At 47.6% G+C, this 18,303-nt stretch overlaps 1 protein-coding gene across 1 annotated transcript; it reads left to right on the top strand.

Moving 5' to 3' along the window:
- The first annotated feature begins 12,966 nt into the window (after positions 1–12,966).
- On the top strand, positions 12,967–18,292 carry LOC136513168 (probable ethylene response sensor 2). Its single transcript, XM_066507157.1, has 6 exons — positions 12,967–13,893; positions 15,751–16,119; positions 16,204–16,470; positions 17,072–17,199; positions 17,304–18,087; positions 18,177–18,292. Exons 1-5 carry the CDS (start codon positions 12,988–12,990, stop codon positions 17,530–17,532), a joined length of 1,899 nt encoding a protein of 632 aa, XP_066363254.1. The 5' UTR covers positions 12,967–12,987; the 3' UTR covers positions 17,533–18,087; positions 18,177–18,292.
- Positions 18,293–18,303: the final 11 nt, after the last annotated feature.

The raw sequence follows: 18,303 nt of genomic DNA, 5'->3' as shown, positions 1-18,303 counted from the left end.
AGTAGGAGAGCAGATTCATCCCCACCTATCTTATCTACTAGGGTTGACTGATCTACTTGGATGGACTGGCCGATATGTTCCATCATGGGTCCGTGAGTTCTACTCGTCACTTTGGATTGACCCAGGGCATAGGTTCATACACTTTGCATTTAGAGGCCATGACTACAGGCTATAGAGCTCGAGGGTCAGAGAGATCCTCAAGATTCTAGAGTCACCCATCCACCTTCACGAGCTTTGCTATGGTTAGATAGAGCCTCCCATATGCTCTCACGATGGTCTTATGCCTCCTATAGATCTAGTCCGACCTTGCTTCACAGAGCCTTTTGGTGAGGGATCGAGCAGGACACCTAGAGACCTTACTCCTATAGCTAGGCTGCTTGATGCTATCATGAGGAGGACTTTGCTCCCGATGATGGGTTATCACGAGGGATTGACTCACATCCAGTTGTGGCTAGTGAACTCTCTGATACAGCAGACAGTGTTTGATATTTGGAATGTCATACTATCAGAGATGGAAGACACTCTTGTAGTGGGGTTCAGAGGTCATAGACAGTTGTCTTATGCTCATTGGATAACATTCTTGATTCACAAGGCAGTTACAGTGAAGTCCCTAGAGACGATGGGAGAGTATACTGGTGCCACTACAGAGTTCCCTCCTTATAACATGTCCCAGATGCTCCATCATAGCCATGCGAGGACGCCTAGCTAGCCACACCGTCGCCCAGAGGTGCTAGAGACTACAACCCAGCAGGATGAGATCATCAGGGGTGTAGTAGCGATAGAGGAGGAGGAGCTAGATGCTCAGTAGGAGGGTATGGTTGAGAGTGACCCTAGTGACAGTTCAGATGATGATTATCAGGCTATCCCTCAGATGCCTCCTAGACAACATGACAGTGAGGTCGGTGGCTCCAGCTCAGCTCCACCACATCCACCATAGACATACCCTGCTCTTCTTGCTATTCTTGAGCGAATGAGGCAGGATCAGGCACGCCAGGCCTAGGAGACCATAGCAGCCCTAGCACAGGTTCAGGCCAGACAGGATGAGTTCTAGAGACAGCAGCATGCCATATAGCAGCAACAGCAGGCCATGCAGCAGCAGCAGTTACTTGGATTTATGCAGCATGTTGTCACTACTATTGGGGTTGCTCCACCACCGTCTACACCTCAGCTCGGCCAGCCTACCACTACTTTAGTAATTCCATCTATACAGCCCAGTGGTCTTCAGAGTCAGGGACAGCCAGCTACATAGTTTGCTTCACCGATAGAGCAGGTGTCCCAATGGTTTGCTTCCTCAGTGACAGCTCAGGGTCTTTCCTTCACACCTATTATCACAGGCTTCACACAGGCTCAGAGTTCCTCCGTGCTTATGACTGACACCCCAGTTTCTAGGAGCCTCGGTGCTACTTTCAGTGAGTTAACAGGGCAGCCTACACCACCAGAGCTTCATGTCCCTGCTCCCACTACAGTCGCTCCAGTTACTAGGACTATAGAGACGCTCCCATCATCCGTTGCATCATCAGAGCCAGCTGCTATAGTGATACCTACCGAGTCACAGGCCGTGCCAGTCTGAGAGCAGACCCAGATCGCTTCAACTTCACTTCCAGCGATAGAGGGTCAGACAGCTCAGAGCTTCAGATCAGAGGATGATGCTACACAATTTCAGATCGCTCACCGCACCTCAGTGCCCGACTCGTCTGCTCCTACCCCACCGACCGACCCTTAGGTTTTGGTGCTTGACGCCAAAGGGAGAGAGGGATCGAGTATGTTAGATCTAGGGGGAGCGCTATATCTAGGGGAGCTTATTTATTACTTTTGGCTTTTTATGTGTGATACATCACTATGCATTCATGTTTACTTTCATGCATTGAACTACATATGTGTGATTGTGATATGTGTGGTACTTATGTGATATATGACATGTGTGCTCTCTACTTTGATCTTTATATATGTCATGTCACTTCATTATGCTCATTTGGTTTGCTTCCGCATTTTACTCTGATTCAAATGGGCTTTATTTCTTGTACTCATGCTTATTTCATATCTATTGAGTACATTATGTTGGCTTGGGTCATATAAGCATGCCTAACTCTTTTGTTCTTATTGTCAAAAGCTTATATGAACCAAGCATGTTGAAAACCTCATCTCTTTTACATACTCGATGTTGTATTGTCATCAATCACCAAAAAGAGGGAGATTGAAAGCATCTAGGCCCCTAGTTGGGTTTCGGTGATTAAATGACAATACGTGATTACTATGACTAACGTATGTTTTGCAGAGGCAATTAAGTTAGGTCATGGTAATGGCAATTGATTGGGCAATCATGGTTGTCATGTCCCTACGATGGAAATCATTTTGGTTTTCAAAGGATGGACGATAAGGTTAAGGATGGACTAGTTCTAAGTGTCGTTTGGTGTTGAAGAGACACTTAGAGTAGTTTAGAACTTTGTTTTTCCTTTGGCCATACTATTAAGGAGGCGTATGGACTAGTAGCTTGACCTAGGTGAGTATAGTGGGTTAGGTGTGGTGCACACTTGTCAAATCTAGCACTAGGTAGCTCAGGAGTAGCCCTAAGATCAATTGGAGCAAACTTCATTCACATATGATGTCGAGTTGGAAGTGAATGGAGGGTCAAATGACTGACCGGACGCTGATCTAGTTGTGACCAGACGCTGAAGGGTGAGTCCGGTTAGTTGATTTGATCAACTGGAGCTGTCTGGTTGCGACCGAACGCTGAGTGAAAAGTGACCGAACGCTGGGTGCCAGAGTCCGGTCAACTCCAAAGAGGTTCCAGAGAGGGAAATTCCTGATCGGATGCGTCCGGTCAGTGCTGACCGGACGCTGGTCAGGATTTGGTTACTGACCGGACGCTGAACAGCGAAGTGATCGGACTCTGGGCGCCAGCGTCCGGTCAACATCAGTAAGGTTCTAGAGAGCAGTTTTTGTGACCGGACGCGTCCGGTCAGTACTGACCGGACGTAGGTCAGAGTCTGGTCACAACTTAATGGCTCTATGGTGAGGATAACTGACCGGAGCGTCCGGTCACCTTGACCGGAGCGTCCGGTCACCTTGACCGGAGCGTCCGGTCACCCCACAGAGTGCTGACGCAACCTCCTAACGGTTCGTTTTGAATGAGAGGGTATAAATACTTCCTCTATTCATCCAAGGGAGGTCTCTTGCCCATTTGTTTAGCTGAGAAACACCCTTAGGAGTGCTAAGGAGAGCAAGAGCCTAGTGAGGTGATTGAGATTTGAGAATCCAAGATTAAGGCCTCATTAGTGCAAGGAGAGTAGCAAGTGTGCATCCACCATTCTCATTAGGCTTGTTGTGGTCAAGTGAGAGTTCGTGCTTGTTACTCTTGGTGATCGCCATCACCTAGGCGGCTTGGTGGTGATCGAAAGTTTGGTGATCATCCGGCGGAGCTTGTGGATGAACAGCTCAAGTTGTGAGCAGGTGTGGGCGATTCACCGTAATGAAGTGTCGAAGAATCAGCCTGTAGAGAGCACTTGATCCTTGCGCGGATCAAGGGGGAGCTACACCCTTGCGCGGGTGCTCCAACGAGGACTAGTGGAGAGTGACGACTCTCTGATACCTCGGCAAAACATTGCCGCGTTCCTTCTCCTCTCTTTACTTTAAGCATTTATATTTGAGCAATTCAATTCTTTTCTTTATATTCTTAGAATTCTCATGCTAGAGTAGGATTGGAACATAAGGTGCAAAACTTTTATACGGTAGATCAATAGGAACATATTCTAGGCACAAGGGGTGAAGTGAGCTAAGTGTAGGGTTTAATTATTGCAAAGATTTTTAGAATTTGCGGACATCTTGATCCTTTCAATAGTGTTTACATAATTTCTACGCAATTTATGGTGAAAAATAAGGCTTGCATACCATTCAATGTTTTCAGAGTCTTAGCTTGTCACCTGCTCTGCAGATTCTAGGGGGAAAATAAAAATACTATTATCAACAATATTTTATATATTATACATAGAGTTAAATATATACTAGAGACTTATAAACTTATCATGATGTGTCATTTAAGTCCATAAACTCTAAGAGCATATTTATAGGTTATTAATCTGTCTAATGGCACTGTGGGTCCATATTAACATCCGACAGCCTCTACTGTTTACTTCTTCCGTCTTAAAATATAAGGTACCTAAACATTCAAAATTTGTCCTAAATTATAAGAAATTATAGGTGAACTTACCCTTCGTCTCACTTTAAAAAGACAACATTCACATGCATATAGCTGTCATTAGTTTCTTTTACTAACTCAAATGTGGCAAATAAGTTTGCCACATAATGTCTTCGAATTCGTAGGATACTTATATTCTAGGATAGAGGAAGTATTTTGAAAAGAGGAAATAACTAGATTTTTTACACTACTATTGTCAAAAAAAAAAAGAAAAAGAATGGAACCTTGCATTCTTGGTTAATATGTATAAAGTTTGACCAAATATATAGGTAAAAATATTAATATTTGTGACACCAAATAAGTATAGTATGAAAATATATCTCATGACAAAACTAATGATATTTATTTGCATTATAAATATTAATATTTTTATATATAGTTAGTCAAACTTTAGATACTTTAACTTGTTATTGTGTTAGAATTGCATTATTTTCTGGACAGAGGGGGTAGAAAGAGAGAGAAATCAAAGCACGTGGATCTCTTTGAAACCCACATGAAAAACTACCCCTTTGTTAGCACGTGTGTGCTGGTATCCGGACGCATAGCACAATTTTGTTTCTCTCTCCTATTGTTCATCTTGCTTAACTGATCATCTTCTTCAATGAACCACGTCAGCCCATGACCGCCTCCGGCCTCTACATCGTCGGTCACACCGTCAGCTGCCCACCCCTAAATCCAATCGGAGAAGAAAAGTTTGCCACATCGCTCCCTCCTACGGTACTTATGAGTTTGAATCAGAAAAGAAAAACAAAAATACCGCCGCTGGATTTTCATCTTCACCACACTCTTCTCTTTTTAAGCCCGCTCGCCATAGAGGACTCTCTGGAAATCCAAACCCTAACCCTAAATACTACTGCCACTGCTGCCGGCCTCCTTCCTCTTCTGATTTTTGCCAGCGTCCTCACGCTTGTGTCACTTACGAGTAGGGACGCACACGTACCAAAAATAAAGATTGCTCGCTGCACGGCCCTTGGATTCAGTGACGTGGAATACATTTATCATCAATTGGCACGAAAAAGGATGGTTAGAGCCGCGTAGACGGTTGACATCACACACATGGGCAGGGTCAAAAGAAAAAGGGCATTCGCTGTCGCTGCCGGCCCTTCCTGGCCAAGTCTAAATAACCCACAGCTCCAAAGGTCCCCTTCCCAAATGTCAGATCTCTCATCATCTCCCATACATTAAGCAGGTGCAATGAATCCAGTCCCCCCTGTCGCTGTCACCAAGGATTGCCCTAATCCACCCACTAAAAAATAATCTGTTCCATAATTATTTATTCCCTACGGCAGATGGTATCTTAGTTCACCGGTAAGGCTGGAGATGATTTTGTTTTTTTAAAAAAAAAAATGAGTTGTCCAAAATTTAGAGTCTACATCATGTGGCCAAATAATAAACCGGTAGAAAGTTCTTCTAGATTGTCTGTATTATAGATTTGCAGTCTTTAGACTCTAGGCCACCATTTTTTTTTTGATTAAAACTCTAGTCCACCATTGAAATGCTGGAATCGTATATATATAGTAATAGCAATGGGCTCCATTTCTATACCCTTCGTGAAAACAGAAATCCTTAAAGAAGGCCCTTAGTCATATAACAAGGTTTATGCTTGAGTTTTAATATTTTAGGAAAAAAAGGTTTAGAAAGTGTAGAATGATGAAAAAAAGGATCAAAAGCAAACTGTTACAAATAAATTATCTACAAGAACGCTTTTCTAGCTTAAAGATATAAGTAAAAGTAATGTCACCGCCATCTATAAACTTAAGCATTTTTGTTCTCCAAATTTTGTCAATAATAAATATATCTTATCCATCCCACTTTTTCATTATTAATTAATGTACCATAGGTAATTTGGTATCAACAATCTAAACAGGCATACTCCCTCCTTCACATATTATTTGTCGTTTTAACTACATGAGAATTAATGAGTAGTAGGAAACAAGAAGTAGAGAGATAGAGAGAGACATATTGAGAAAAAGACAAATGAGAATGACAAATAATCTTAGACAACTATAGAAGGCTAAAATAACTCTTATTATGAGACGTAGAGAGTATGTTAATTAGATCACTATATTCTTTGAGGTTATTGAGGGGCATCGAAGCCATTTCTTCCCCCTTGGTTTTGTTTTATAAAAAAACTATAAATACTTACATTTGTGGTTACTACTCTTTTCGTTCTTAATTATATGTTATTTTAGCTTTCCTAGACACATGGTATTGGTTATGTATTTTTGACATAGCATATGTTTAGGTATACAACTAGAAAAAAAAAACAAAATGACTTATAATTTAGAACGGATAGTGTAAATATTTAATGAAAGCATTTTTTTCTGAAAAAAATGGCTATAGTAGTTGACAACAATAGCATAGCACAATTAACCAAACCTACACAGCTAACACATGCGACGGAATTCATAAGTTACATTATTATCAAGGCAGGTCCGTGTTCGACGTATCTAACCGCAACTTGGAATAGAGCAGAATGGGGTCCCCGTGTTGCTTGTAGTATTTTATATGATCATTTCTGGCGCCTTCCCAACGCCGTTTTTTACTGGTAGTTCTACGTGCAATTTAGGACCGCATAAAAAAAGTAAGTGCTTTATATTTGTCATAATGACTTATAGAAGCTATATATTATTAGAGAGAAAATATGATCTATGCTAAAAAAAAAAGAGCGAGAGGAAATAAATATGAGGTATGATAAAAGAAAAAAGTTTTTTTTTATAAACCATAAGTAATGATAAGTTTGTATTGTGTAAATAGTAATCTTAATATTTTCTGGTCTAAAAAGATTATTTTATTTATACTAGAACCACCGATAGTGGTACGGTGCACTGAACAAAAGGCAGCAGCAGCGTGTAATTAGCAGTCCCTGCTTCCAATTAGCGGCGGAGTTTCTCGTCCGGGCTTTCACATCCAAGTATCCAACCATCACCGAAAGGACGCCCTTTTTTTCCTAGTCACTTGACTTGCAGCCACCACGCTTTCGCATCTCCATCTTCTTCCTCCTCCGCTGCTCCACGCCGATCCAACACGGAGGCCGGAGTCCCCAGACTCCCTCGAATCGTAGAAGCTGCTGCTGCTGTGGGCCTGTAGCAGAGCTCGGCCGTTGGTTCAAGTCAACTCCCGGGGTATTGCCTCAATTTGCGGGCGAAAGCACGCGTTTTTTTGGTGGTTTCTGGCGCCGAGCGGTTCTTGATTCCGGCGCTGGTTCTGGTGCGACTCAGGAGGAGGAGCTTTTCTTTCGATTGGAGGGGTAAAAGTTGCCGCCTTTCTTGCATTCCGCTCTGTTCCTGGACTGGATTCCTTCTCCCTGCACGAACTCGAGCTCGAGCTCGAGCTCGAGCTCGGCTCGGGCTGCTCCAACGCGTAGTCTCGTCTGGTCTTCTTACAGGTTATTAAGCTTGTTTTTGCAAGCCTTCGGTAATTTCACTTCAAGCCATCGTCCCCAGTTTCAGACAAGTTAAGTAGTAAATCTGAGTATATATGGTGCTATGTTCTCGCAGGTGGCATTGTCATGTACGGCAGGACCTACGCACGTACACGACGCGCAAGGGACGTGCGCAGGGCCGCAGCTCGCGAAGCGACCGGAGGAGCGGAGCAAGCGGACGGGCAGCAGGCGCACGACCAGATCAGTGGCTGATCTTCCAAGAGATATTTACCATTTACTATTTATTAGTTTCCTTCATTTTCATCCTTAATTCTAGGAGCCTGTTGCTCCCGTTAGTTTGGACCGATGGCCATATATGCTGTAAACCGTGGGATGAAGAATTCAAGCAGTGATTAAACCCTAAACTCTCTTCCCCTCTATCATTCTCAAGCCCGAGCCGCCGTGAGGGGCATAACCTCCGCGATCGGAAGACAACGGCAGGAGACTACGAACTCCGTAGTCGAGGGCCGCCTACCCTAGATCACTACGCCCTTGACAACCTGGTATCGCGATCCAATCGATCCTCGTCGTCATCCGCCGCCGCGCCGCCATCTCCGACCTCTTCAAACCCTCCAGCCACCATCCCATCACCGACGCCACCCGCAGCCGCCCCCTCCACCTCGCGCACCATGGCCGAGCCAACCCTAGCGGAGATCATGGATATGCTAAAAACCATGAACTCCAAGATCACCACCGTGGAGTCCGACATGGCCGCCATGAAGGACAAGACGGAGTCATCCTCCGGTGCGGGCGACGACCGCCGCCACGAAGGAGGGCGCGGCCAAGAGTTCCACCCCAAGCACAAGAAGTGGGACTTCCCCCGCTATGATGGCTCGACGGACCCCATGCTCTTCCTCAACAAGTGCGACGCGTACTTCCGTCAGCACCGCACCACGGGGGACGACAAAGTGAACATCGCCTCGTACCACCTGGACGAGGTCGCGCAGCTCTGGTTCCATCAGATCCAAGAGGAGGACGGCACTCCGAACTGGACACACTTCAAGGAGCTACTGAACGTGAGATTCGGCCCACCGCTCCGTTCCGCGCCGATGTTTGAGCTTGCCGAGTGCCGGCGCACCGGGACCGTGGAGGAATATGCCAACCGGTTCCAGGCGCTGCTACCGCGCGCGGGCCGCCTCGAGGAGGCGCAGCGTGTTCAGCTCTTCACCGGGGGACTCCTGCCACCGCTCAGCCATGCCGTCCGCCTCCACCACCCCGCAACCCTCGCGGAGGCGATGAGCCTGGCTCGTCAAGTTGAGCTGATGGAGTCTGCACGCCCAGCACCGCCACCTCCTCGCGCCCTACCGCGCGGACCCCCTCCTCCAGCGCCCCGGGCCGCGCTTCCGGCGCCCCCACCGGTGCTGGCGCTTCCCGCCCCACCGGTCGCCGCAGCGCAGCAGGGCCGCGCCGACAACCGTCCACCGCGTCGCCTCACGCCGGACGAGATGGCCGAACGGCGTCGCCTAGGTTTGTGTTTCAACTGCAATGAGCCTTTTACTCGGGGCCACAACCGTTTTTGCAGACGCATTTTCTTCGTGGACGGCGTCGAGATCGACGAGGCCGCCGAGGGCGCCGCGGTCGCCGAGGACACCAAGGAAGCCCCCCTGTTCTCACTTCACGCGGTCGCAGGCGTGGCTGTGGGCGCCCCCATCCTGCTGCGGGTCACCCTAGGATCCACCACGCTCGTCGCCCTGGTGGACACAGGGTCCACGCATAACTTCATCGGCGACACGGCGGCGCACCGCACGGGGCTTCCCATCCACCCTCGCCCACGACTCACGGCCACCGTCGCCAACGGCGAAAAGGTGACCTGCCCCGGTGTCCTCAAGCGGGCAGCGATCTCCATCGAGGGCATGACGTTCGACGTCGACTTATACGTCATGCCCCTCGCCGGCTACGACATGGTGCTGGGCACCCAGTGGATGGCGGCCCTGGGGACTATATCCTGGGATGTCGTCACCCACACCCTGTCCTTCCGTCACGAGGGGCGGAACGTGTGCTGGTCAGGGGTGGCGTGCACCGAGACGCCGCTCGCCCATGCCGTGACCACCGACGCGTCCCTCCTGGAGGGCCTTCTGGACTCGTTCGGCGACGTCTTCGCGGAGCCGTCCGGGCTGCCACCACCACGCAGCCGCGACCACTCCATCGTCCTCAAGCCCGGCGCGGCCCCGGTGGCGGTCCGGCCCTATCGCTACCCAGTGGCTCACAAGGATGAGCTCGAGCGACAATGTGCATCGATGATTGAGCAAGGCATTGTTCGTCGCAGCGACTCCGCGTTCTCGTCCCCGGCCCTCCTCGTCAAGAAATCCGACGGCACGTGGAGGTTCTGCATCGACTACCGCGCGCTGAACGCGCTCACCGTCAAGGATGCTTTCCCAATTCCGGTGGTCGAGGAGCTGCTCGACGAGCTCCAAGGGGCTCGCTTCTTCACCAAACTGGACCTCCGTTCCGGCTACCACCAAGTTCGCATGAAGCCGGAGGACATCCACAAGACTGCGTTCCGCACACACGATGGCTTATATGAATTTCTCGTCATGCCGTTCGGATTGTGCAACGCGCCGGCGACATTCCAGTCCCTGATGAACGATGTGCTGCGCGCCTTCCTTCGCCGGTTCGTGCTCGTTTTCTTTGATGACATTCTCATTTACAGCAGCTCTTGGGCGGACCACCTGCGCCACCTCCGCGCCGTCTTGACCGAGCTTCGCCGCCATCGTCTCTTCATCAAGCGCTCCAAATGCGCTTTCGGCGTCGGCTCGGTCTCCTACCTCGGCCACATCATCTCCGAGCAGGGCGTGGCCATGGACCCGGCCAAGGTACAGGCCGTCCTTGACTGGCCGACCCCACGTTCCCCACGCGCGGTCCGCGGCTTCCTCGGCCTCGCGGGCTACTACCGCCGCTTCGTCCTCAACTACGGCGCCATCGCCGCCCCGCTGACGGCACTCCTGAAGAAGGACGGGTTCTCCTGGACGGAGGAGGCCGCCGCGGCGTTCGCCGCCCTCAAGACCGCCGTAACAACGGCGCCGGTTCTCGCGCTGCCCGATTTCAATCGGCCGTTCATCGTCGAGTGTGATGCCTCCACTCTCGGTTTCGGCGCCGTGCTCCTCCAAGACAAACATCCCCTGGCGTACTTCAGCAAGACCATGGCGCCCCGCCACCGATCCCTCGCCGCATACGAGCGCGAGCTGATTGGCCTGGTGCACGCCGTCCGCCATTGGCGGCCGTATCTATGGGGCCGGCGATTCACAGTCAAGACCGACCATTACAGCCTCAAGTATCTTCTCGACCAGCGCCTCGCAACGATCCCCCAACATCACTGGGTGGGCAAACTCCTCGGCTTCGATTTCGCGGTGGAGTACAAGCCGGGCGCCCAGAACACCGTCGCCGACGCTCTCTCCCGCCGGGACACGGACTGCGACGCGGAGGCCGGCGCGGTTCTCGCTCTCTCTGCCCCGCGGTTTGACTTCTTTGACAAGCTACGCCGCGCACAGCAGAGCGCGCCCGCCCTCGTGGCCCTCCGGGACGAGGTCACCAGCGGCAAACGAGGTGAGCCGTGGGCCCTGCGGGACGGGCTCCTCACCTACGGCGGTCGCATCTACCTCGACTCCGGCTCCCCGCTGATTCAGGAGCTTCTCAGCGCGGTACACGACGACGGACACGAAGGCGTCCAACGCACCTTACACCGGCTGCGCCGCGATGTCCACTTCCCAGGCATGCGCACCGTCGTCCAGGACTTCGTACGCGCGTGCGGCACGTGTCAGCGCAACAAGGCCGAGCATCTCCACCCTGCCGGGTTGCTGCTTCCTCTCCCGGTGCCCTCGGCAGTCTGGAGTGACATCGGCCTCGACTTCGTGGAGGCCCTTCCCAAGGTGAAAGGCAAATCTGTCATCCTCACGGTGGTGGATCGATTGAGCAAATACGCCCACTTCATTCCGCTTGCTCATCCATATTCCGCGGAGTCAGTGGCCCAAGCTTTCTTCGCCGAGATTGTTCGTCTCCATGGCATGCCCCAGTCGATGGTCTCGGACCGAGATCCGGTGTTCACCTCCAAGTTCTGGACTGAGCTGATGCGACTCATGGGGGCGAAGCTGCATATGACGACGGCTTTTCACCCCCAGTCCGACGGTCAGACGGAGGCCGCTAATCGTGTCATTACTATGTATTTGAGATGTTTTACAGGAGATCGTCCTCGCCAATGGCTCCGGTGGCTTCCATGGGCGGAGTTCGTCTACAATACGGCGTATCAGTCCTCCCTGCGTGACACGCCGTTTCGCATCGTCTATGGCCGCGACCCCCCCACCATCCGGTCGTATGACCCCGGGGAGACGCGCGTCGCTGCCGTCGCCAAGTCCATGGCGGAACGAGAAGAGTTCCTGCAGGACGTGCGCTACCGCCTCGAGCAGGCGCAAGCTACACAGAAACGCCACTACGACAAGATGCACCGCGCCGTCTCCTACAAGCTGGGCGACTGGGTGCTCCTCCGACTGCGCCACCGCCCGGTCGCCTCGCTCGACGTCGCCGCCACAGGGAAGCTCAAGCCGCGCTACTTCGGCCCCTACCGCATCGTCGAGGTGATCAACGAAGTGGCCGTTCGCCTGGAACTGCCCCCTCGCGCCCGTCTGCATGACGTGTTCCACGTGGGCCTCCTCAAGCCGTGGGTGGGCGACCCGCCATCCTCGCCACCGCCACTACCCGTCGTCCATCATGGGGCAACGGTGCCGGAGCCCGAGCGCGTCGTCAAAGCTCGGCTCGCCCGTGGCGTGCGTCAGGTCTTGGTGCACTGGAAACATGAGCCAGTGGCCTCAGCTACATGGGAAGATCGGGACTCCTTCGTCGAGCGCTTTCCACACTTCCAGCTCGCGGACGAGCTGACTCTCGAGGAGGGGAGAGATGTCATGTACGGCAGGACCTACGCACGTACACGACGCGCAAGGGACGTGCGCAGGGCCGCAGCTCGCGAAGCGACCGGAGGAGCGGAGCAAGCGGACGGGCAGCAGGCGCACGACCAGATCAGTGGCTGATCTTCCAAGAGATATTTACCATTTACTATTTATTAGTTTCCTTCATTTTCATCCTTAATTCTAGGAGCCTGTTGCTCCCGTTAGTTTGGACCGATGGCCATATATGCTGTAAACCGTGGGATGAAGAATTCAAGCAGTGATTAAACCCTAAACTCTCTTCCCCTCTATCATTCTCAAGCCCGAGCCGCCGTGAGGGGCATAACCTCCGCGATCGGAAGACAACGGCAGGAGACTACGAACTCCGTAGTCGAGGGCCGCCTACCCTAGATCACTACGCCCTTGACAGGCATTTTGGTGGTTGCTTCTTTCAAGAACTGCAGCATCTCGATTAGTGCTTTAACTCTTTGCGGATGGATGGATGCGATTGTATTGAGCCACTCTGGCAGGCCGATGATCTGCTAATGAAGTACCAGTACATATCTGACTTCTTTATCGCACTTGCATACTTCTCAATCCCTTTGGAGCTGATATACTTCGTTCAGAAGTCAGCTTTCTTCCCGTACCGATGGGTGCTCATACAGTTTGGTGCGTTCATCGTTCTGTGTGGGGCGACCCACCTGATAAACATGTGGACTTTCACTACACATACCAAGACCATAGCCGTGGTACTGACGGTGGCAAAAGCGGCGACAGCAGTTGTGTCATGCATAACAGCTCTGATGCTTGTTCATATAATCCCTGATTTGTTGAGTGTGAAATTGAGGGAGAGGTTCCTGAAAGCGAAGGCTGAGGAGCTTGATAGGGAGATGGGGATAATAAGGACACAAGAGGAGACGGGAAGGCATGTGCACATGCTCACACACGAGATAAGGAGTACGCTTGACAGGCATACCATTCTGAGAACTACACTTGTTGAAATGGGGAGAACTCTTGGTTTAGCAGAGTGTGCTGTGTGGATGCCGTCCCGCTCTGGAACAACCCTTCAGCTCTCACATGCGCTCCATAGCAGTGCTCCGCTTGGATCAGTTGTTCCTATCAATCTTCCGATTATAGCTACCATTTTTAATAGTAATCGTGCTGAGCGAATACCACATACTTCCCCATTAGCTTCAGTGAAGACTCAGAAAAGCAAGTACGTCCCACCAGAGGTCGTTGCTGTGCGTGTTCCGCTCCTGCAGCTTACAAATTTCCAAATAAATGATTGGCCTGAGCTATCTGCAAAAGCCTTTGCATTGATGGTTTTGATGCTTCCTCCAGACAGTGCACGGAAATGGCGACCCCATGAACTGGAGCTTGTTGAAGTCGTTGCCGATCAGGTAATTATCAATTTTGTCTTTGATGCGCATTCATGTATGCATTCCATTTATATCTGGTATGATTGTCTAGTACACTCCCACATTGGTACTAGTGTGCCTTACCAGCATAAGTTTTAAAGAAACAAAAATCCATAGGAAGAGAACATTACTAGGAGTGGATCTTAATTTGGGTTCACCCTCTGTGGAAAGGACAAGGATTGGAGCTTAAGTTTACCTCTTGAATCATTTAGTTTTGGCCCCAAAATACTGTCTTAAAAATCATTTATTTTGTTTCTTAATAAGATGTTTTTCTTTACAACTGTAATTTTTATTCCCAGATGCTCTTTAATAGCCTTTCAGCACTTTTCAGTTTGCGGTCGAGTTTTGAATATTGTAGGACTTCAGTTACTAATTTGCTTTAAATGACATTTTTTTTATTGTTATTAAAGAAATATTTCTGTCATACTCGGCTAACTGCTGTATGCTGTCATAAACTGTGTTAACATGGTCAACTCTATTTGGTGATATAATGTCTCCTATTTGTTTTATACTCCCTCAGTCCCCCAAAAAAAAAGATGCAATCCTCGTTTTTTGATTAGTATTATGATGCGTAATAAGTATCATTAGATTAATCATGGATAGATTTCATAATAAACATATTTTGAGATACAAATGTTAATATTATTTTCTATAAACCTAGTCAAACTTAAGAAAAATTTGATTTAGTCCAAACCTAGGATTACATTCTTTTTGGACGGAGGTAGTAGTATTTACCTTGGTAGGCCTTCTAGAAATGGTCATTCTTTTTGTTCTCATTTTGTTTGAAGAAAAAGTCTACTTAACCCCCCCTATCAACCATGGTCTATTTCACCCTCCAAACTATAAAACCGTCTATTTTACCCCCCGGGCGGTTTTCGACGGTGGGTTTGCTACAGCAACAGTGGTTTTGCTACAGTGATGGTGGTTTTGTCTTTTCCTTTTTTATTTATTTCTGGTGAATCTTTAAAAAATCATAGTAAATCACAGAAAAATTATAAAATGAAAAATCTAATTTTGTTGGACTCCACGTGAGTAGATCTACACAATGAACATATAATATGATATGCTTTAGTACAAAATTTTTTGCTGTAGTTTTAGATTAATTGGAAAATCCAATTTTGTCTGTAATTAATTGGAACAATTCATAGCTGCAGCTTTTGTGGTCCAATTATGGTGAAATTTTTATGGTAGACTAATTATTGTATGCTTGAACTATAGTAAAAATTTCGTACTCATTGGACCATGTATAACTTAGTTATAGATAAATTCCAATTAATTACAGACAAAATTAGATTTTCCAATTAATCTAAAGGTACAGCAAAATCTTTGTACTAAAGCATACCACATTATATGTTAACTATGTAGATCTACTCATGTGGAGCCCAACAAAATTGGATTTTCTATTTTATGATTTTTCTATGATTTACTATGATTTTTCAAAGATTCAGCGAAAATAAATAAAAAAAAGAAAAAGACAAAATCACCATAACTGTAGCAAAACCACAGTTACTGTAGCAAGGCACCGTCGAAATCCACCCGGGGGGGTGAAATAGACGGTTTTGAAAAGTTCAGGGGGTAAAATAGACGGTTTTATAGTTTGGGGGGTGAAGTAGACCATGGTTGATAGGTGGGGGGGTTAAGTAGACTTTTTCCTTTTGTTTGAGTAGCGTGGCCTCTCTCTGCACTTACAATAAGCAATTCTTGCTGATGCTGAGCTTGTCTGTCATCACATAGCATATTGATGAGGCTTTCCCTGAAGTATTTTGCACTGCTTGTGTTGTCATATATTCTTAATTCATTATAAATATCATAGCTAAATGATCCCATTTTCTCATTTAGGTGGCAGTTGCACTGTCCCATGCTGCCGTTTTGGAAGAGTCCATGCGAGCCCGTGATTTGCTAATGGAGCAGAATATTGCTCTGGACGCAGCACGCCGAGAGGCGGAAATGGCTATATGTGCTCGGAATGATTTTCTTGCTGTCATGAATCATGAAATGCGGACTCCTATGCGAGCAATCATTTCTTTATCATCCCTCCTGTTAGAAACAAAACTTACTGCAGAACAGCGCATGATGATTGAGACTATACTAAAGAGTAGCGATCTTCTAGAGACTCTTTCAAATGATGTTTTAGATATCTCCAAGCTTGGGGATGGCAGTCTTGAGCTGGAAATTGCACCTTTTAATCTACATGCCACCTTTACAGATGTAAGTGCCCTTTCTGCACTTTTATGCTTTACTATTATGTAATCCACAAGGGAAATTGGTTTAACTTACTCATTCATCTTGTAGGTGGTTGATTTAATTAAGCCAGTAGCTGCATTGAAAAGGCTATCGGTAATGGTTCACTTGTCTCCAGAATTGCCCACCTGTGCAATTGGTGATCGAAAGAGGTTGATGCAGATAATACTAAATGTTGCTGGGAACTCCGTTAAGTTTACAAAGGAGGGTCATGTTTCAATTTCAGCATCTATCGCTAGGTCAGATTCTCTGAGGGACCCATATGCTCCTGACTTCCATCCAGTTCTCTCCGATGGGTCTTTTTACTTGGCTGTGCAGGTTAGTTGATGAACATTTACTACGTTGGTTTAATTCCTTAATCTTCTTAGTATACTGAACTGCCTATCAATGTGTGTGTTCATAGGTTGAAGTAATGGCCAGTAGATTTCTAACTACTGTTTGTCATGCCCAGATAGCTAGTACAATACTGCAGTAGTCGAATGCCTTACAGACTTGTTAGTTGTGTTCCCTGGCATATAAATTAACCATCTATTATCCATAATGTGCAACACGGTACCTTGAATTAAAAGAGGGTATTTGGAGTTGATTGGTAGCCCTTGATATTATATTATAGGTCTAGGTATGCTTATGCAGCCATATTATAATTTTCATATTTTAGGAGAAACGGGCCGTTCATCTAGATGAACAGTTTTATTTAGAAAGGAAGACCCAAATTTATCAGAGATTTTCCACATGAGGGCTTTCTCAATCCATGTGTGTTAGGGACCTGAGTTTAGGTTATTGTCTTCGTTTCAAAAAAGTTTAGGTTATTATCTGCTAGTCTGCAGGAATTCCATTGGTCAAGCATGCCACAACATTGATCTGCTTCTTATACTTTGTACAATATGTACAGAAAATCTGATGCCAAATAATGGTGCAGGTAAAAGACACCGGCTGTGGAATTAGCCCACAAGATATGCCTCACACCTTCACAAAATTTGCACACCCGCAAAATGCTATAAACAAATTGGATAATGGCAACGGATTGGGTCTGGCCCTTTCCAGAAGGTATCCTAGTAAAGTTTTTTTTTTTCCCCAAATGCATTTCCCCTTGAAAACATTTGATTTCCGACGCTAATAAAGTATATATATGCTCTCTCTGGTGCCTTCAGATTTGTTGCCCTTATGCAAGGGAACATCTGGCTCGAAAGCGAAGGCGTAGGGAAGGGCTGTACCGCAACGTTCTTTGTGAAGCTAGGACTATCTGATAAACCAAATGCAAATCTCCGGAGAATCGTGCCTCCTGTCCAGCCAAAACAAGGAACTGCAGATCCAGATGCATCATCGATAATCAATGGCGACATGGCAATTCTTCCGCATCGTTACCAGTCGATGATATGACAATAACCTGGAGGCAACCTCATCCAATGGGAGGCGGGCCACGAGCCTGATTTTGTGATATCATGATTTGAAGTTGGATTCATGGGGTTAAGGATGTTGTGTGTTAGAGATTGCTCTCCCTTTTTTTTCCCAGAGCTGTCGCACTCTTGCTAAGCTTGCTTCTGAAATACTGCAGCTGCGAGTGCGATCGGGCGAGTCCAAAATAGTGCCTCGCCTCTAGGGAATTGACAGGGCAAGGAGAGCGGTGTGGTGTTTTAAGTTGTTACAGGTGTGGTGTTTGTTAGAGGTGATTTAGGGGTTCTCTAGTGTAGTATAGTCTTGGTAGAGAGAAGCAGAAAGAAGCTGATCTGTACATGAGGCAGACAAGTGAACCACAATGAAAAGCTAATGGCTACTTCTAATTAGATTAGAGCATGAAAACATTGGTCCGACAAATGATTTCTTTTTGGAAGAAGAGATGATTTAAGAAGTAATTTCACTTTGGAAGAAGCGTGAATTTTAGCTCTCAAAACAAGAGATGATTGACGAGGCGTGCATTTTAGCTCGAAGTGATGAGTAAGCAATTTTCATTTTCATCAGATCCCAAAAGGGGCGTGTAATTTAGCTTGATGAGATGAGTAAGCAATTTTCATTTTCATTTTCAGATCCCGAAAGGACCAAGCCACCTTCCAGCTGATGCCGTAGACTACACACTTCAAATCACAAAACATAAGATGCAAGGATCTGATAAGAGGTGCAACAGAACATTGTCTTCTTGCTCAACCAGTAACC

Source organism: Miscanthus floridulus, chromosome 16, assembly GCF_019320115.1.
Source record: "Miscanthus floridulus cultivar M001 chromosome 16, ASM1932011v1, whole genome shotgun sequence".
NCBI classification, from domain to species: Eukaryota; Viridiplantae; Streptophyta; class Magnoliopsida; order Poales; family Poaceae; genus Miscanthus; species Miscanthus floridulus.
This window is presented reverse-complemented; position numbering and strand designations above follow the sequence as displayed.

Coding starts and splice junctions, on each gene's coding strand:
- LOC136513168 (XM_066507157.1), top strand. CDS start 12,988: ATGGATGGATGCGATTGTATTGAGCCACTCTGGCAGGCCGATGATCTG. Junction 13,894..15,750: donor TTGAAGTCGTTGCCGATCAG/GTAATTATCAAT, acceptor TTTCTCATTTAG/GTGGCAGTTGCACTGTCCCA. Junction 16,120..16,203: donor TACATGCCACCTTTACAGAT/GTAAGTGCCCTT, acceptor TTCATCTTGTAG/GTGGTTGATTTAATTAAGCC.